A 16,311-nucleotide genomic window follows, 5' to 3' on the forward strand; every position below is an offset into this window, starting at 1 on the left:
TCCTCACTTTCAATGCAAATTGAGATAAAGTAACAGACGAGAGAACCACGATTGGCCCTCGAAGAGAAGAAAAAACAGTGGGGACGAGAAAGCTAATAGACTTTGTTTCAAATTTCAATTAGTTACATGATTCATTTGAAAGGACACTGAACACTACTCTGAGAAAGAAAGTAAGATGTTTGACCAGGTTGAATATATTCTTTAAAAAGTCATTACAAAGGCTTGAACTCCCTTCAACATACCCATACTGGAACGTTCACCCAAGTCAAGTACCACTGTACTATTATTAGTAATCCTGTTACTATTAATGCTACCATTTTACATTTGTGTTGAAAATTATCATTTAAAAAACCTGTTTAGCATACAATAATGGTTAGTATTCATGATCACCTTGTGAGGAATTATTCTGTTTGTTAGGTAAAGAAATGGAATTCAGAGGTTAAGTAAGTTGCCTCAGAATACACAATTACTATGCAGAGGAGCTGGTACCTAGGTCCCTTTTATCCTTAAACCCAGCACTTTTTTATATTACAAATTGTTTTAATAATATCATAACCCAAATATTAAAATTTCATGGACAAGTGTTAATAAACAGGGTACAGGGTCATCTCCCTGAAGTCCATGGTCCATAACCAAGGGATGATGCTCGGTTCCCTTCAAATGCGAAGGCTGGGATGGGGCAGCACTAAAGTGATCACTGAAGGTAACTGAGATGACGGAGCATGCATCACTGACTTCTACTGCCTGATCTGCTTTCCCCCCTTTCTTTCACATCTGTGTCTCCCTAATAAACTTCTTGCATCCCAAACTCCATCTCAGCATGTACTCCAAAAAGACAGGTGTGGGAGATGAGAAGAAAGCAGTCCCCATATTCCTAGGAAAAGACTGTAGTCCTACTAATGTCCTAGATTTGGTGAGGACCCAGTGATAGAAAAAGCCCAAGCCTGCCCAAGGAGCTTGTAGTCTTGTGATGGGTACAGGTAATGAAATAGCAAGTATGTGTTAAGTGCTACCACCAGGAGAAATAGAAGGTGCAGGAGTTGAGGACCACGGTGGGGACACTGCCAGGTGCTGGGTCAGGAAACTGGCAAACAAAGGCTGGATGTGACAGACAAGCTAGGTGCAGCCAAGGGAAGTGGCAGGCTCTTGGTGGGTGGAATGATGCATGCAAAGATGGAGGAATTTCAGGATGATGGGAAAGACTGTGAAATGGGGGACAAGAGGTGAAATGGGGGACAAGAGATGAAGTGGGAGATGTCAGCAGGGGCTACGTGGATCACAGGAGTTTAGAAACTGTAACCTGTGAGGAGATAAGTGACACAGCCCATTGTGTATCAGAAAGATCACTCCGTGTTAAGGATGGTCTGGAAGGGAGCAGGACAGATGGCAAGGGTGGGGGTCTAGGGAAGGACCAGACAGGTGCAAGAATTGAGCTGGCCCCACTCCCTTGGGAAAAGTCATGTTTTTCTTAAATACCATTATTCAGTATCTGAAACCAAGAAGCTGAATTTATTGCTTACTTAAGTAAAGTAGAGCTGTGGAGATCAGAAGTAGTTTCACCCAGCCTAGCAAATGCTGGTCCGACACAGCATATGGGGGGAGGTTTTGTTTGGGGCTGGACTATTTCACAGAGATGAGAGTGAGTTAATGTCAGTCGTAGAAACATGATTTGTGTTGGACACAAAAGTAGGTTTCAAACTGGTAGAGAGGAAGGAAGGGAGGAGGAAAAGAAAAAGAGAAGGAAGTCAGAAGAAGGGAGGGAAGAGGAAAGAAGAAACGAAGTTAGCTGGTTGACTGATGCATCTGCCATGTTGGGAGGCCTGGGTTAATATCTGGCCAGGATTCCAGCCTTCCAAGGAGGCACAGAGATCTCCTAGATGACTTGTCAATATCTGCCGCTTTGAGGTCAGGTGTCAAATCTCACCATTTCCTCCTTCAGATGTGATGCCTCCAGCCCCTCCTGCCCCGGGGTATCTCATGGATCAGCTTTGGCCCCTTCCCTACTGGTTCCTAGCAGCCAGTCTCTATTACCCCATTCCTGGCCTTTATCCAGAAAAGTTCACTATACCACTTGGACTTCCAATGGCCCTACAGGATGCCAACAATCCCATTTAGAGGCCCCTGGAACTTTGAAGACAAAAGTCTATCTGTTTAAACCATGAAACTCTCCACTTGAGTTTGGCCTGAAACTGATACCGAGTAGTTGCACTTGGGGCCATTAAGCAAATGGGTAGCACAGGCAGCCGTGAAATGAGGAAAGGTGAATATTGCCCTAAGAAGAGTCCTTTCTGCCAAGAAAAAGGAAACAGGGAGGCCAGATAGCAAGGACTGCTTCTGAAACCTTCTTGTATAATGTCTTCAGTATGGTGGCAAAGGACCTTTAGACTCTTGCTTAATCAATAATGCATTTCTTTCGGGCCTCCCTGGTGGCGCAGTGGTTAAGAGTCCGCCTGCCGATGCAGGGGATACGGGTTCGTGCCCCGGTCTGGGAGGGTCCCATATGCTGTGGAGCGGCTGGGCCCGTGAGCCGTGGCCGCTGGACCTGCGCGTCCGGAGCCTGTGCTCCGCGATGGGAGGGGCCACAACAGTGAGAGGCCCACATACCGCAAAAAGAAAAAAAAAAATGCATTTCTTTCAGAGATGAGAAAACTGGTAGCCTGAGCAGAGAAATGTTCATCCTGTGACACCCAGGTAATGGGAAGCCAAGTTATCATATATTTTTTTGTGTAAACTTGTATTGCTATCCCTGTAGAAACTTTAACAGCCCAACTTACCCTCTTGTGCATTGGTACACATACTATCTTGCAGAGGCAGGTAAATATCTTTCAGTTTGTTGAAATTACTGACGTGGATAGTATAGCTTTTATTCCCCACCATAGTCTCCAGTTCTTCTTGGTCAGCCTTTCCTACACCCACTGCATAGATGATGATGCCTTTGGCTCTTAATTTTGAAGCCATGTCATTGAGCTGATTTCGGTCATGGGATACCCCATCTGTGATGATGATCAGCATCTGCTTCACGTTTTGTTTGAGACGGCTGCCATGTTCCTCCATGAACATGTTGTTTGCATGCTGCAGAGTCCTGGCAGTGAAGGTATTCCCTTCCGTGTCCCTGGGCCTCCTCAGATGCTCGATGATGGCTGATCTGTTTGAGTACGTATTGAGGTAGAAGAGAACCTCAGGATGATCCGAGTATCTGAGTGCTCCAAACTGAACTCTGTCCGGGCCAACATCTGATTTCTTCACCAAATGGATAGTGACGTTGATCATGCTTTCTTGGTCTTGGGGAAGGATGCTGCCTGAATGGTCCAGCACAAACACAATGTCTAACTGTCTAATCCTTTTACAATCTGAAAGGAGAAGAGAGCAGGCATCACAAACTTTCTGCAGTGTGTTCTGCACAGACAGACTAGAAGGGAAGAAACTATATTTGCCACATCCCTCCCAAGTGCCAGATACTGTACTTCGCTTAGGTACTGTTGCCATTTTAAAGAGAAAGAATTTGAGGGCTGAGAGATGTACAACTTGCCCATATCATGATTCTAAGGACACTGGCATCCTTATCTATATAACTCCGTGATCAGATTGGTGCTCCTCATGCCTCCTGACCCTATTCTGCTAAATTTCATCGGGTCGTGCAACAACTTTTTCTAAGCAGGCTTTCAACTGGAAGGGAATGTCAGAAGGTAATTCAATGTAGTATAGTGGTGAGACACGACCAATGTTTGCCAGACCTGTAGTTTTGAAAGGGTCAGGGGCTCAGTGGATAAACTTGGAGTTTCATCCTGCTCCTTCAGGCTCCAGCTGTCTCCTCATCTTCTAGTAGAGAAACTTTCCCATGTGCACCATGCCTCTTTGTATTTATATGTATTCCTTCCCCTGATTTCTCAAACTGGAACCCAGAAAAGCCCACGTAGGGGGAGAGCTAAGTCTCCTGTCACCTCACCCCAGCCCCAAGCCCTCTTCCACATTAGAAGCCAAGCAACCATTCTGGCTCAGTCTCCAAAGTGTGAGCTTGTTTCCACTCTTTTCCTTCCCTAAGTAACTTAAGCACATGCTTCCCAAAGGTTCACCCTCCACTTGCCTATCTTACCTCCAATCCTTATTTCTGGCAATGAGGCCTCAAAATTTCAAGTCTCATCCAATGTGGATGAGCCCAGGCTATGTCAGAAAAAAAACCCAGTGTGATTTGGTGACTACTCATAACCTGATAAATATTTATGAACTGATCTAATGTATGAGTCAGCTAAAACTTCACCTCTTGCTATAGACAGGGTCTCCACAAACATTACATTTCTCAAAATGAAGAAAGGCCAGAAAGAGCCCTTTGGATTTCAAAGGTGGGGCCGTGGCCTTAAGGTAAGCCTTTCTTAGAATGTCTCCACAATCCCAAGAGTTTGGGAATCACTGCCATTCTTGGAGGAAGAAAAAAATTTCCAGTTAAGCTGTTGCAAGAGAAATTTTAGAGCTATTGCCTAAAGCTCAGACATCTTATTTGTTAACTTTCTGAAATTTTGAAACACATAATCCTGAAGAACGAAGTCCAAAGGAGGCCTCTGTTGCCAGAGGAACAATATACAATTACTAATGTTTTGGTTTGTTCCCTTAGTTGTATCCAAAACACAGATAACAACAGCACGTGGTAGATTTAAAAGTTAACCTTACATGTGGATTTATAGCAAGTTCTTACTCGAGTCATTAAAATTGATGGGCTCAAACTGAACATTGCTCAATTCAATTTGAAAAGGATTACAGTTTTTCAGATAAAAGTGAGGACCTCAAGCAATTGTTTTAAGAAAAGTAGCAAATTAAAAATTTCCAAAGGGATAGACACATGAACAGCTGATACATGATACTTAGGTGATAGAGAGTAAGAGAATAATGTGAAGTAATGAAAATATACACTATAACTTTAAAATACAGAGGATTTTTGTTGGGGGGATGCTGTGCTTAGGATATTGGTTTTAATTTAACTAAGAGGAAGATGAATTTGTATTTCTATTTACTGCTTAACAATGGTTATGGGTAGCCAAGAAACAATTTGGGGAATTATTTGGGATTAAAAATTGTCTCTGGAAAATCTAGGTATGCAGGTACTAAAGAGTTGGAAATTTAATGTAAAATTCTGAGACCTTTTTGGAATATATTTAAAGTCATCAAAATCAGAGTACATTTTGCCAAATTAGTTGACAAAACTTTTATTCTAGAATATGCCTTGGTATTTCGTATATATGTTCCTGAGGTCATGGGTATTTTAACATAGCATAGATAAGACCAAAATGTAATACCAAAGTCCAGATGGAGGCCATGCCCAGTGTCCAAGTCACTGTTCACCCCACTATAAAGTCAACAGCTCACACCCTTGAGTCCTGAAGGATAACAGGGTCACTTACCATGAAGAGCACACACGCGGAAGATGAGTTTACTCTCTATTGCCTTTAGATCATCGAAGTTCTCAACTTGGAAGACCAGGCTGCCGTCCCCACTGATCTCCTCCAGCTGAGCTCTATTGGCCCCATACACCCCCACAGAGAAGATGACCACACCTTTGTCCCAAAGAGATTTTGCAGGGTCTATCACATCATCTTGGGCTTCTCCATCAGTGATGAGGATGAGAAACTTTTTGACCATTGAACGGCCCCCCTTGGGCTCAGTGAAGTATGGATCCAAAAAGGTTAGTGCACTTCCAGTAAAAGCGTTTTGGCTGATGGGAGACATTCTGTTTATTGCATCAGAAATTTCTTTTTGTGTATAGTATTTATCGAGCTGGAATTCTTCCCTCTTATAATCACTGAATTGAATGATACCAATCCGGGTTTTGTCTGGGCCAATCTGAACCTCAGCTAACAGGTTTTACATGAAGGTTTTCATTTTCCCAAAATTTTCAGATCCTATACTGCTAGAACCATCCACCAGAAACATGATATCGACCTTCATGTATTCACATCCTGCATGTAATCAAAAAAACCAGAAATAAACCAGGTTGGAATTGTCCTCAGAATGTATAAAAGACAGTAAAGCAGAAGTAAATCCTTTAATCGGAAAACATCTAAAATTAACTCAAGCAATTTCCATTGCATTTGAAAATTTTATCTGCTTCTTTTGTAGAAGCCTGCTGACTATAACCCTAAATCAGAAATTCATTGAAGATTACCTAAGAAGTTTTAGAGAAGAAATGCAACTTCAAAAGTATTTATTCATTCACTCACTTATGCATATATGCATTTATTTATTCATAATTTTCAAAGTTTATGAAATAGAAAGCATCAGGCCATGCATTAAAGAGGCAATGGTGATCAAAAAAGAAGGACAGAGAAAAGTAAGCAATTTTTGGCTCTAATATGACTAATATTCCAGGGTTTTATGTATATTCTTGAAACACAAAATTCCAGGTAATCTTTATATAGCATTATCTTCTGGGATAATTTAAAGTGATTTGGGGAGCAGGGACCTTCAAGATGGAAGAGGAGTAAGATGTGGAGATCACCTTCCTCCCCACAACTACATCAAAAATATATATACATGTGGAACAAATCCTATTGAATGCTGACAAAAGAAAAAACAGAGACTAAAGGATAGGGATGAGACCTGCACCTCTGGGAGGGAGCTGTGAAGGAGGAAATGTTTCCACACACTAGGAAGCCCCTTCACTGGTAGAGACGGGGGGTGGAAGGGGGAAGCTTCGGACCCATGGAGGAGAGCACAGCAACAGGGATGCAGAAGACAAAGAGAAGAGATCCCCTCAAAGAGGATCAGTGCTCACCAGCACTCACCAGCCTGAGAGGGTTGTCTGCTCACCCACCGGCATGGGTGGGGGCTGGAAGCTGAGGTTCCAGCTTCAGAGGTCAGATCCCAGGGAGAGGACTGGGGTTGGCTGCATGAACACAGCCTGAAGGGAGCTAGTGTGCCACACTTAGCCGGGAGGGAGTCTGGAAAAAAGTCTGGACCTGCCTAACAGGCAAGAGATAATTGTTTTGGGGTGCATGAGGAGAGGGGATTCCTTCCCTGTCTGCCCACAGAAGGCAGAGCACCACCTAAATGAGCTCCAGAGATGGGTGCGAGCTACAGATATCAGCTCGGACCACAGAGATGGGCATGAAATGTTAATGCTGCTGCTGCAGCCACCAAGAATCCTGTGTGCAAACACAAGTCACTATTCACACCCCCTCAGGAGCCTGTGCAGCCCACCACTGCCAGGGTCCCGTGACCCAGGGACAACTTCCCTGGGAGAACACATGGTGCACCTCAGGCTGTTTCAATGTCATGGCAGGCTCTGCCACTACAGGCTCGCCCCGTGTTCCAATTATAACTACCATACCCCCATCCCCCCAGCCTGAATCAGCCAGAGACATATAATCAGGTGCTGCTTTAACCCTGTCCTGTCTGGGTGGGAACAGATGCCTGAGGGTGACCTACATGTAGAGGTGGGACCAAAACCAAAGCTGAACCCCAGAACCTGTGCGAACAAAGAAGACAAAAGGAAATCTCTCCATTCAGCATCAGGAGCAGTGGATTAAATCCCCACAAACAACTTCATGTACCCTGCATCTGTGGAATATCTGAATAGACAATGAATCATCCCAAAATTGAGGCGGTAGACTTTGGGAGCAAATGTAGACTTGGGTTTGCTGTCTGCAACTGACTGGTTTCTGATTTTTATGTTTATCTTAGTATAGTTTTCAGCACTTGTTATCATTGGTGGATTGGTTTATTGGTTTTGTTTCTCTCTTCTTTTTATTATTATTATTTTATTTGAATAATTTTGAAAATTATTAAAAATTTTTTTTCTTTTATTTTTTTCTCCCTTTTCTTCTGAGCCATGTGGCTGACAAGGTGTTGGTGCTCCCGCCTGGTGTCAGGCATGAGCCACTGAGGTGGCAGAGTCAAGTGCAGGACATTGGACGACCAGAGGCCTCCAGGCCCCACATAATATCAATATGTGAGAGCTCTCCCAGATATCTCCATCTCAATGGTAAGACACAGTTCCACCCAATGGTCAGCAAGCTCCAGTGCTCGATGCCCTGTGCCAAACAACTAGCAAGACAGGAAAACAACTCCACCCATTAGCAGAGAGTCTGTCTAAAATCATACTAAGTTTACAGACACCTAAAAACACACCACCAGTGCAGCCATGACTACCAGAAAGATGGGATCCAGCCCCACCCACCAGAAGACAGGCACCAGGCCCCTCCACCAGGAAGCCTACAAAAGCCACTGAACCAACCTCACCCACTGGGGACAAACACCAAAAACAATGAGAACTATGAACCTGCAGCTGGTGAAAAGGAGACCCCAAACACAGTAAGTTAAACAAAATGAGAAAACAGACAAAAATGCAGCAGATGAAGGAGCAAGGTAAAAACTCACAAGACCAAACAAATGAAGAGGAAATAGGCAGTCTACCTGAAAAAGAATTCAGAGTAATTATGGTAAAGATGATCCAAAATCTTAGAAATACAAGGGAGAAAATACAAGAAATGTTTAAGAAGGACCTAGAAAAACTAAAGAGCAAACAAACAATGATGTACAATATAATAAATGAAAGAAAAAAATTCTCTACAAGGAACCAATAGCAGAATAACTGAGGCAGAAGAATGGATAAGTGACCTGGAAGATAAAATAGTGGTAATAACTACTGCAGAGCAGAATAAAGTAAAAAGAATGAAAAGAATTGAGGACAGTCTCAGAGATCTCTGGGACAACACTAAATGCACCAACATTAGAATTACAGTGGTCTCAGAAGAGGAGGAGGAAAAGAAAGGGTCTGAGAAGATAACTTGAAGAGATTATACATGAAAACTTCACTAATATGGGAAAGGAAATAGTCAATCAAGTTCAGGAAGCACAAAGAGTCCCATACAGGATAAATCCAAGGAGAAACATGCAAAGACACATATTAAGCAAACTATCAAAAATTAAATACAAAGAAAAAATATTAAAAGCAGCAAGGGAAAAGCAACAAATAACATACAAGGGAATCCCCATAAGGTTAACAGCTGATCTTTCAGCAGGAACTCTGCAAGCCAGAAGGGAGTAGCAGGACATATTTAAAGTGATGAGAGCAAAAAACTACAACCAAGATTGCTCTACCCAGCAAGGATCTCATTCAGATTCGAATGGAGAAAATAAAAGCTTTAGAGACAAGCAAAAGTTAAGAGAATTCAGTACCACCAAACCAGCTAAACAGCAAATGCTAAAGGAACTTCTGTAGGAGGGAAACAAGAGGGAAAGAAAAGACTTAGAAAAACAAACCCAAAACATTAAGAAAATGGTAATAGGAAAATACATAATGATAATCACCTTACTTGTAAATGGATTAAATGCTCCAACCAAAAGACATACACTGGCTGAATGGAAACCAAAACAAGACCCATATATATGCTGTCTACCAGAGACCCACTTCAGACCTAGGGACACATACAGACTGAAAGTGAGGGGATGGAAAAAAGATATGCCATGCAAATGGAAATCAAAAGAAAGGTGGAGTAACAATTCTCATAGCAGACAAAATAGACTTTAAAATAAAGATTATTGCAGGAGACAAAGAAGGAACGACATAATAATCAAGGGATCAATCCAAAAAGAAGATATAACAATTGTAAATATTTATACACCCAACATAGGACAACTTCAATACATAAGGCAAATACTAACAGCCATAAAAGGGGAAATCGACAGTAACAAAATAATAGTGGGGGACTTACCCCACTTTCACCAATGGGCAGATAATCCAAAATGAAAATAAATAAGGAAACACAAGGTTTAAATGACACATTAAACAAATGGACTTAATTGATATTTATAGGACATTCCATCCAAAAACAACAGATAACACTTTCTTCTCAAGTGCTCATGTAACATTCTCCACGATAGATCAGGTCTTGCATCACAAATCAAGCCCTGGTAAATTTAAGAAAATCGAAGTCATATCAAGTATCTTTTCTGACCACAACTCTATGAGACTAGATATCAGTTACAGAAAAAAAGATGTAAAAAACCAAACACATGGAGGATAAACAATACACTACTAAATAACCAAAGGATCACTGAGGAAATGAAGGGGCAAATCGAAAAATACCAGAAAACAAATGACAATGGAAACAGGATGATCCAAAACCTATAGGATACAGCAAAAGTAGTTCTAAGAGGGAAGTTTGTAAGAATAGAATCTTACCTCAAGGAACAACAACAACAAAAATCTCAAATGAACAACCTAAAATTATGCCTAAAGCAATTAGAGAAAGAAGAAAAACAAAACCCCAAGGTTAGCAGAAGGAAAGAAATCATAAAGATCAGATCAGAAATAAATGAAAAAGAAATGAAGGAAGCAATAAAAAAGATCAATAAAACTAAAGCTGGTTCTTTGAGAAGATAAACAAAATTGATAAAACTTTGGCCAGACTCATCAAGAGAAAAAGGGAGAAGACTCAAGTCAACATATTTAGAAATGAAAAAGGAGAAGAAATAACTGACACTGAAGAAATACAAAGGATCATGAGAGATTGCTACAAGCAACTATATGCCAATAAAATGGACAACCTGGAAGAAACGGACAAATTCTTAGAAAAGCACAACCTTCTGAGACTGAACCAGGAAGAAATAGAAAATATGAACAAGTCAAAAGCACTGAAATTGAAACTGTGATTAAAAATTTTCCAAGAAACAAAAGCCCAGGACCAGATGGCTTCAGAGGCGAATTCTATCAAACATTTAAAAAAGAGTTAACACCTGTTGTAATCAAACTCTTCCAAACTCTTTCTGTGAGGCCACCATCACACTGATACCAAAACCAGACAAAGATGCCACAAAAAAGAAATATACAGGTCAATATCATGGATGAACACAGATGCAAAAATCCTCAACAAAATACTAACAAGCAGAATCAAACAGCACATTAAAAGGATGATACACCATGATCAAGTGGTGTTTATCCCAGGAATGCAAGGATTCTTCAGTATACACAAATCAATAAATGTAATAAACAATATTAACAAATTGAAGGATAAAACCCATATGATAATTTCAATAGATTCAGAAAAAACTTTTGACAAAACTCAACACCCATTGAGGATAAAAACCTTCCAGAAAGTAGGCCTAGAGGGAACCTACCTCAACATAATAAAGGCCATATATGATAAACCCTCAGTCAACAACATTCTCAATGGTGAAAAACTGAAACCATTTCCTATAAGATCAGGAACAAGACAAAGTTTCCCACTCTCACCACTATTACTGAACATAGTTTTGGAAGTTTTAACCACAGCAATCAGAGAAGAAAAATAAATTTAAGGAATCCAAATCAGAAAAGAAGTAAAACTGTCACTATTTGCAGATAACGATACTATACATAGAGAACCATAAAAATGCTACTAGAGCAAATCAATGAATTTGGCAAAGTAGCAGGATAAAAAAATGAATGCACAGAAATCTCTTGCATTCCTATACACTAACAATGAAAAATCAGAAAGAGAAATTAAGGAAACACTCCCACTTACCATTGCAACAAAAAGAATAAAATATCTAGGAATAAACCTACCTAAGGAGTCAAAAGACCTGTATGCAGAAAACTATAAGACACTGATGAAATAAATTAAAGATGATACAAACAGATGGAGAGGTATACCATGTTCTTGGATTGGAAGAATCAACATTGTGAAAATGACTATACTTCCTAAAGTAATCTACAGATTCAATGCAATCCCTATCAAACTCCTAGTGACATTTTCCACAGACACTAGAAAAGAAATTTCACAATTTGTATGGAGACAAGAAAGACCCAAAAGCAATCCTGAGAAAGAAAAATGGAGCTGGAGGAATCAGGCTTCCTGACTTCAGACTATACTACAAAGCTACAGTAATCAAGACAGTATGGTACTGGCACAAAAACAGAAATATAGATCAAGGGAACAGGATAGAAATATCAGAGATAAACCCATGCACATATGGTCACCTTATCTTTGATAAAGGAGGCAAGAATATACAATGGAGAAAAGTAGCCTCTTTAATAAGTGGTGATGCAAAAACTGGACATCTACATGTAAAAGAATGAAATTAGAACACTCCCTAACACCATACCAAAAAATAAACTCAAACTGGATTAAACACCTATATGTAAGGCCAGACACTACAAAACTCTTAGAGGAAAACATAGGCAGAACACTCTATGACATAAATCACAGCAAGATCCTTTTTGACCCACCTCCTAGAGAAATGGAAATAAAAATAAAAATAAACAGGGCTTCCCTGGTGGCGCAGTGGTTGAGAGTCCACTTGCCGATGCAGGGGACACGGGTTCGTGCCCCAGTCTGGGAAGATTCCACGTGTTACGGAGCAGCTAGACCCATGAGCCATGGCTGCTGGGCCTGTGCATCTGGAGCCTGTGCTCTGCAACAGGAGAGGCTACAACAGTGAGAGGCCCATGTACCACAAAATAAATAAATAAATAAATAAATAAAATAAACAAATGGGACCTAAAGAAACTTAAAAGCTTTTGCACAACAAAGGAAACCATAAACAAGACGAAAAGACAACCTTCAGAATAGGAGAATATATTTGCAAATGAAGCAACTGACAAAGGATTAATTTCCAAAATTTACCAGCAGCTCATGCATCTCAATTTCAAAAAAAACCAAATAACCCAATCCAAAAATGGTCAGAAGACCTAAATAGACATTTCTCCAAAGGAGATATACAGATTGCCAACAAACACATGAAAGGATGATCAACATCACTAATCATTAGAGAAATGCAAATCAAAACTGCAGTGAGGTATCACCTCACACTGGTTAGAACGGGCATCATCAGAAAATCTACAAAGAATAAATGCTGGAGAGGGTGTGGAGAAAAGGCGACCCCAATGCACTGTTGATGGGAATGTAAATTGATACAGCCACTATGGAGAAGAGTATGGAGGTTCCTTAAAAAATTACAAATAGAACTACCATACGACCCAGCAATCCCACTACTGGGCATATACCCTGAGCAAACCATAATCCAAAAAGAGTCATGTACCACAATGTTCATTGCAGCTCTATTTACAACAGTCAGGACCTGGAAGCAACCTAAGTGCCCATCGATAGATGAATGGATAAAGAAGATGTGGCATATATACATAATGGAATATTACTCAGCCATAAAAAGAAACGAAATTGAGTTATTTGTAGTGTCGTGCATGGACCTAGAGTCTGTCATACAGAATGAAGTAAGTCAGAAAGAGAAAAACAAATACCATATGCTAGCACGTATATATGGAATCTAAAAAAAAAATGTTTCTGACTAACCTACGGGCAGGACAGGAGTAAACATGTCGATGTTGAGAATGAACTTGAGGACGTTGGGAGTGGGAAGGACAAGCTGGAAAGAAGTGAAAGAGTAGCACTGACATATATATACTACCAAATGTAAAATAGATAGCTAATGGGAAGCAGCTGCCTAGCACAGGGAGATCAGCTCAGTGCTTTTTGACCAGTTAAAGGGGTGGGATAAGGAGCATGGGAGGGAGATGCAAGAGGGAGGGGATATGGGGATATATGTATACATATAGCTAATTCACTTTGTTATACAGCAGAAACTAACTTAACATTGTAAAGCAATTATACACCAATAAAGATGTTAAAACATAATAAAGTGATGTGATAAACACTACAAATCAATATTAGAAATTTGGGTGAAAAGCTTTTACTAGAGATAATAAGTACATTAGTAAGCACATATCCATTCAACATGGACTGTTCCTTTATTTATACATAAAATTTGTAGATACCCTACTGACTGGAAGTGGATGTTTATATGCATATATATATGTATCTGTACATATATACATGCATAGAAGACCAAGTTCTAAAAGCCATAAAATGTGTTATTAATTCATGGTTCAGGAGTTGTGTGTGTATATATATATATACATATATATGTATCATAGTATATATTTATATTACATATTCTATATATAGTGTAAATATATTTTCTTTAGCATGTATCTCCTTAGTCTTAACCCTTTTGTCTATCTGTTATCACTGCCATTCTTTTACCAGCCCCTCCCTCAATACTCACAGAAGCTATCCCATAGTATTTGAGAATGTATCATCATTTTCAAATGATGATACATTTGAAAGCGATGATACAGTATCAGCCATAGAAGAATTAAAAGATGCTATCTTTTTTTTAATAACTTGTATAAGGCTCACCAGAGAGTATTAAAACCATCATTTGAGATCCATGCTGCCCTGGAGCCATTTTGAAAGTTGTAAATAGGGAAGTTCCCGAAGACGTTTGTGGCCTTGGCAAAGCCCCAGCTCTGCAAAGTGTGGAAGGTTCTCTTCCATGAACACATGTCAAAAGAGGAGACTTTTACCTGTGGTTCAGTATTCACAGGATGTACCTCCTCATCTCTATTTGTGATGGAAGCTGCTTCTTGCCCTCTACTATCTCCCACTCTTCCATGTCAATAAAAGAGTTTCAACTAGGCAGATATTCGCCCAGGTAAAGACTATATTTCCCAGGCATCCTTGAAGCTAGATGTGGCCCTGTGACTAAATTTTTGATAGTAGATATTAGCAGGACTGATTTGGCCACTTCTGGGACTTAACAGTAAAACAATTGAGCATGGTGGGCTCCCCTGGCCCTATCTCCCTTTCCACAAATGCAGGGTGATGAGGACTGGAGCTCCATTTGACCTAGAGATGGGTGCTATGTGTTGAGTATGGACCAGCCTCTTTGCTAGACCTGTACTGCTTACCCTGGACTATTACACAAAAGATAAACAATATTCTATGTTGTGTAGTTTAGGGTCTTTTTGCTAGAACCACTTAACCTGCCCCTGAACCAATACACAGTGTCACTCCATCCACATGTGCTCTGAGACCAGTCAGTGGTTTCCAGGCCCTCCAGCATAGGGTCCTTAGTTTTCCTGCCTCTCTATTCACCATATTATGGCTCACTTCCTTGTCCACAGTTTGTCTCCCCGCCTCAGGTGTGCCAGGGTTTTGGCACCTGACCTGCAACTACCTGATCAACAAAAAACATACTGTCTTTCTTCAGCTTGGTCCATGGCTTTCTGCCTTGAGAAGACCTGAAGTACAATCTATTTTAGGTTTTCTGAAACCCTTGTACTTTCCTTGGCATCAACTCCAGGAAACATCAGGGAACCTGTACTCTTACACTCATTCTAAGACATCCCGAAGACCCTACTCTACTACTGTCCATAACAGGAAGAAAAAAATCAATGAAGTTGTGATTTAGGATTTTGCTGTTAATGCTACTTATTTGCTGGCTTATTTTTCTTTGGATTTTAGTGACTCAGAAAAAATTCTAACACATTTTCACTTTTGTAAGTTCAAGTAAGTTAGAATTCTTTTCCCTTCCACATCAGTGAACACCTTGACCAACTTTTAAAATAGCCACGTTTTATGTAGCACTTACTATGGGCTAAGTCCTCTTTTAAGTGCCCTGCATGTATTAGTACCTTTAAGCTTCACAATATGCCTACACATATGGGACAAAGGCAGGTAGACAGTAAGTAACCAATTCAAGGTCCACAGCCAATAATTGATAAATATGGGTTGTGAACTTTGATGCTTTGACTCCATCATCCTTTATCTTAATCAATAAGTAACATGACTCTTGACAGACAATATTTTCAGGTGCTAACACTCGCGGTAAACACACACCATCTTCAATTAGTAAGTGGCTATTATTATTTTTTTAAATTTTATTGAAGTATAGTTGAGTAACAATGTCACGTTAGTTTCAGGTGTACAGCACAGTGATTCATATATATATATATATATATATATATATATATATACTTTTTCAGATTCTTTTCCCTTATAGGCTATTACAAAATATTGAGTACAGTCCCCTCTGCTATACAGTAGTAGGTTTTTGTTGTTTATTTTATATACAGTAGTGTGTATGTGTTAAACCTAACCTCCTAAATTATCCCTTCCCCCCTTTTCCCCTTGGTTACCATAAGTTTGTTTTCTATGTCTGTGGGTCTACTTCTGTTTTGTAAATAAGTTCATTTGTATTTTTTTTAGATAAGTGGCTATTACTAATGAGAGAAATAACAATCAGGTGCAGGAATTTGCACATTGTTCTTCCTTACTTCTGTTACTTAATTTTAGTCAGAACAAAAATGCAAATACGTGTTTCTGTTATAAATAAAAATAAGCAAGGGTTACATATGTCCTAGGTATGCATTCATAATAGAGAAATAATGGTTGGTGTTTATTATGCTAAACCTATATGGATACTCTGATGTAGGTATTATCTTCATTTTCTAGATGAGGAAGTTCAAGGTTCAAGCAGTGA

General features: G+C 40.0%; 1 protein-coding gene across 1 annotated transcript in view; it reads right to left on the minus strand.

Annotated features, from left to right (window-relative positions):
* The window catches only part of COL6A5 (collagen type VI alpha 5 chain), a 110,353-nt gene that overhangs the window by 82,091 nt on the left and 11,951 nt on the right, over nucleotides 1-16,311 (minus strand). The window contains 2 exon segments of the mRNA XM_060098823.1: nucleotides 2,775-3,350; nucleotides 5,394-5,948. Of these exon segments, the coding sequence (XP_059954806.1) occupies nucleotides 2,775-3,350; nucleotides 5,394-5,948 (1,131 nt within the window).

This window comes from Mesoplodon densirostris, chromosome 5 (assembly GCF_025265405.1).
Source record: "Mesoplodon densirostris isolate mMesDen1 chromosome 5, mMesDen1 primary haplotype, whole genome shotgun sequence".
In the NCBI taxonomy this organism is placed as follows: domain Eukaryota; kingdom Metazoa; phylum Chordata; class Mammalia; order Artiodactyla; family Ziphiidae; genus Mesoplodon; species Mesoplodon densirostris.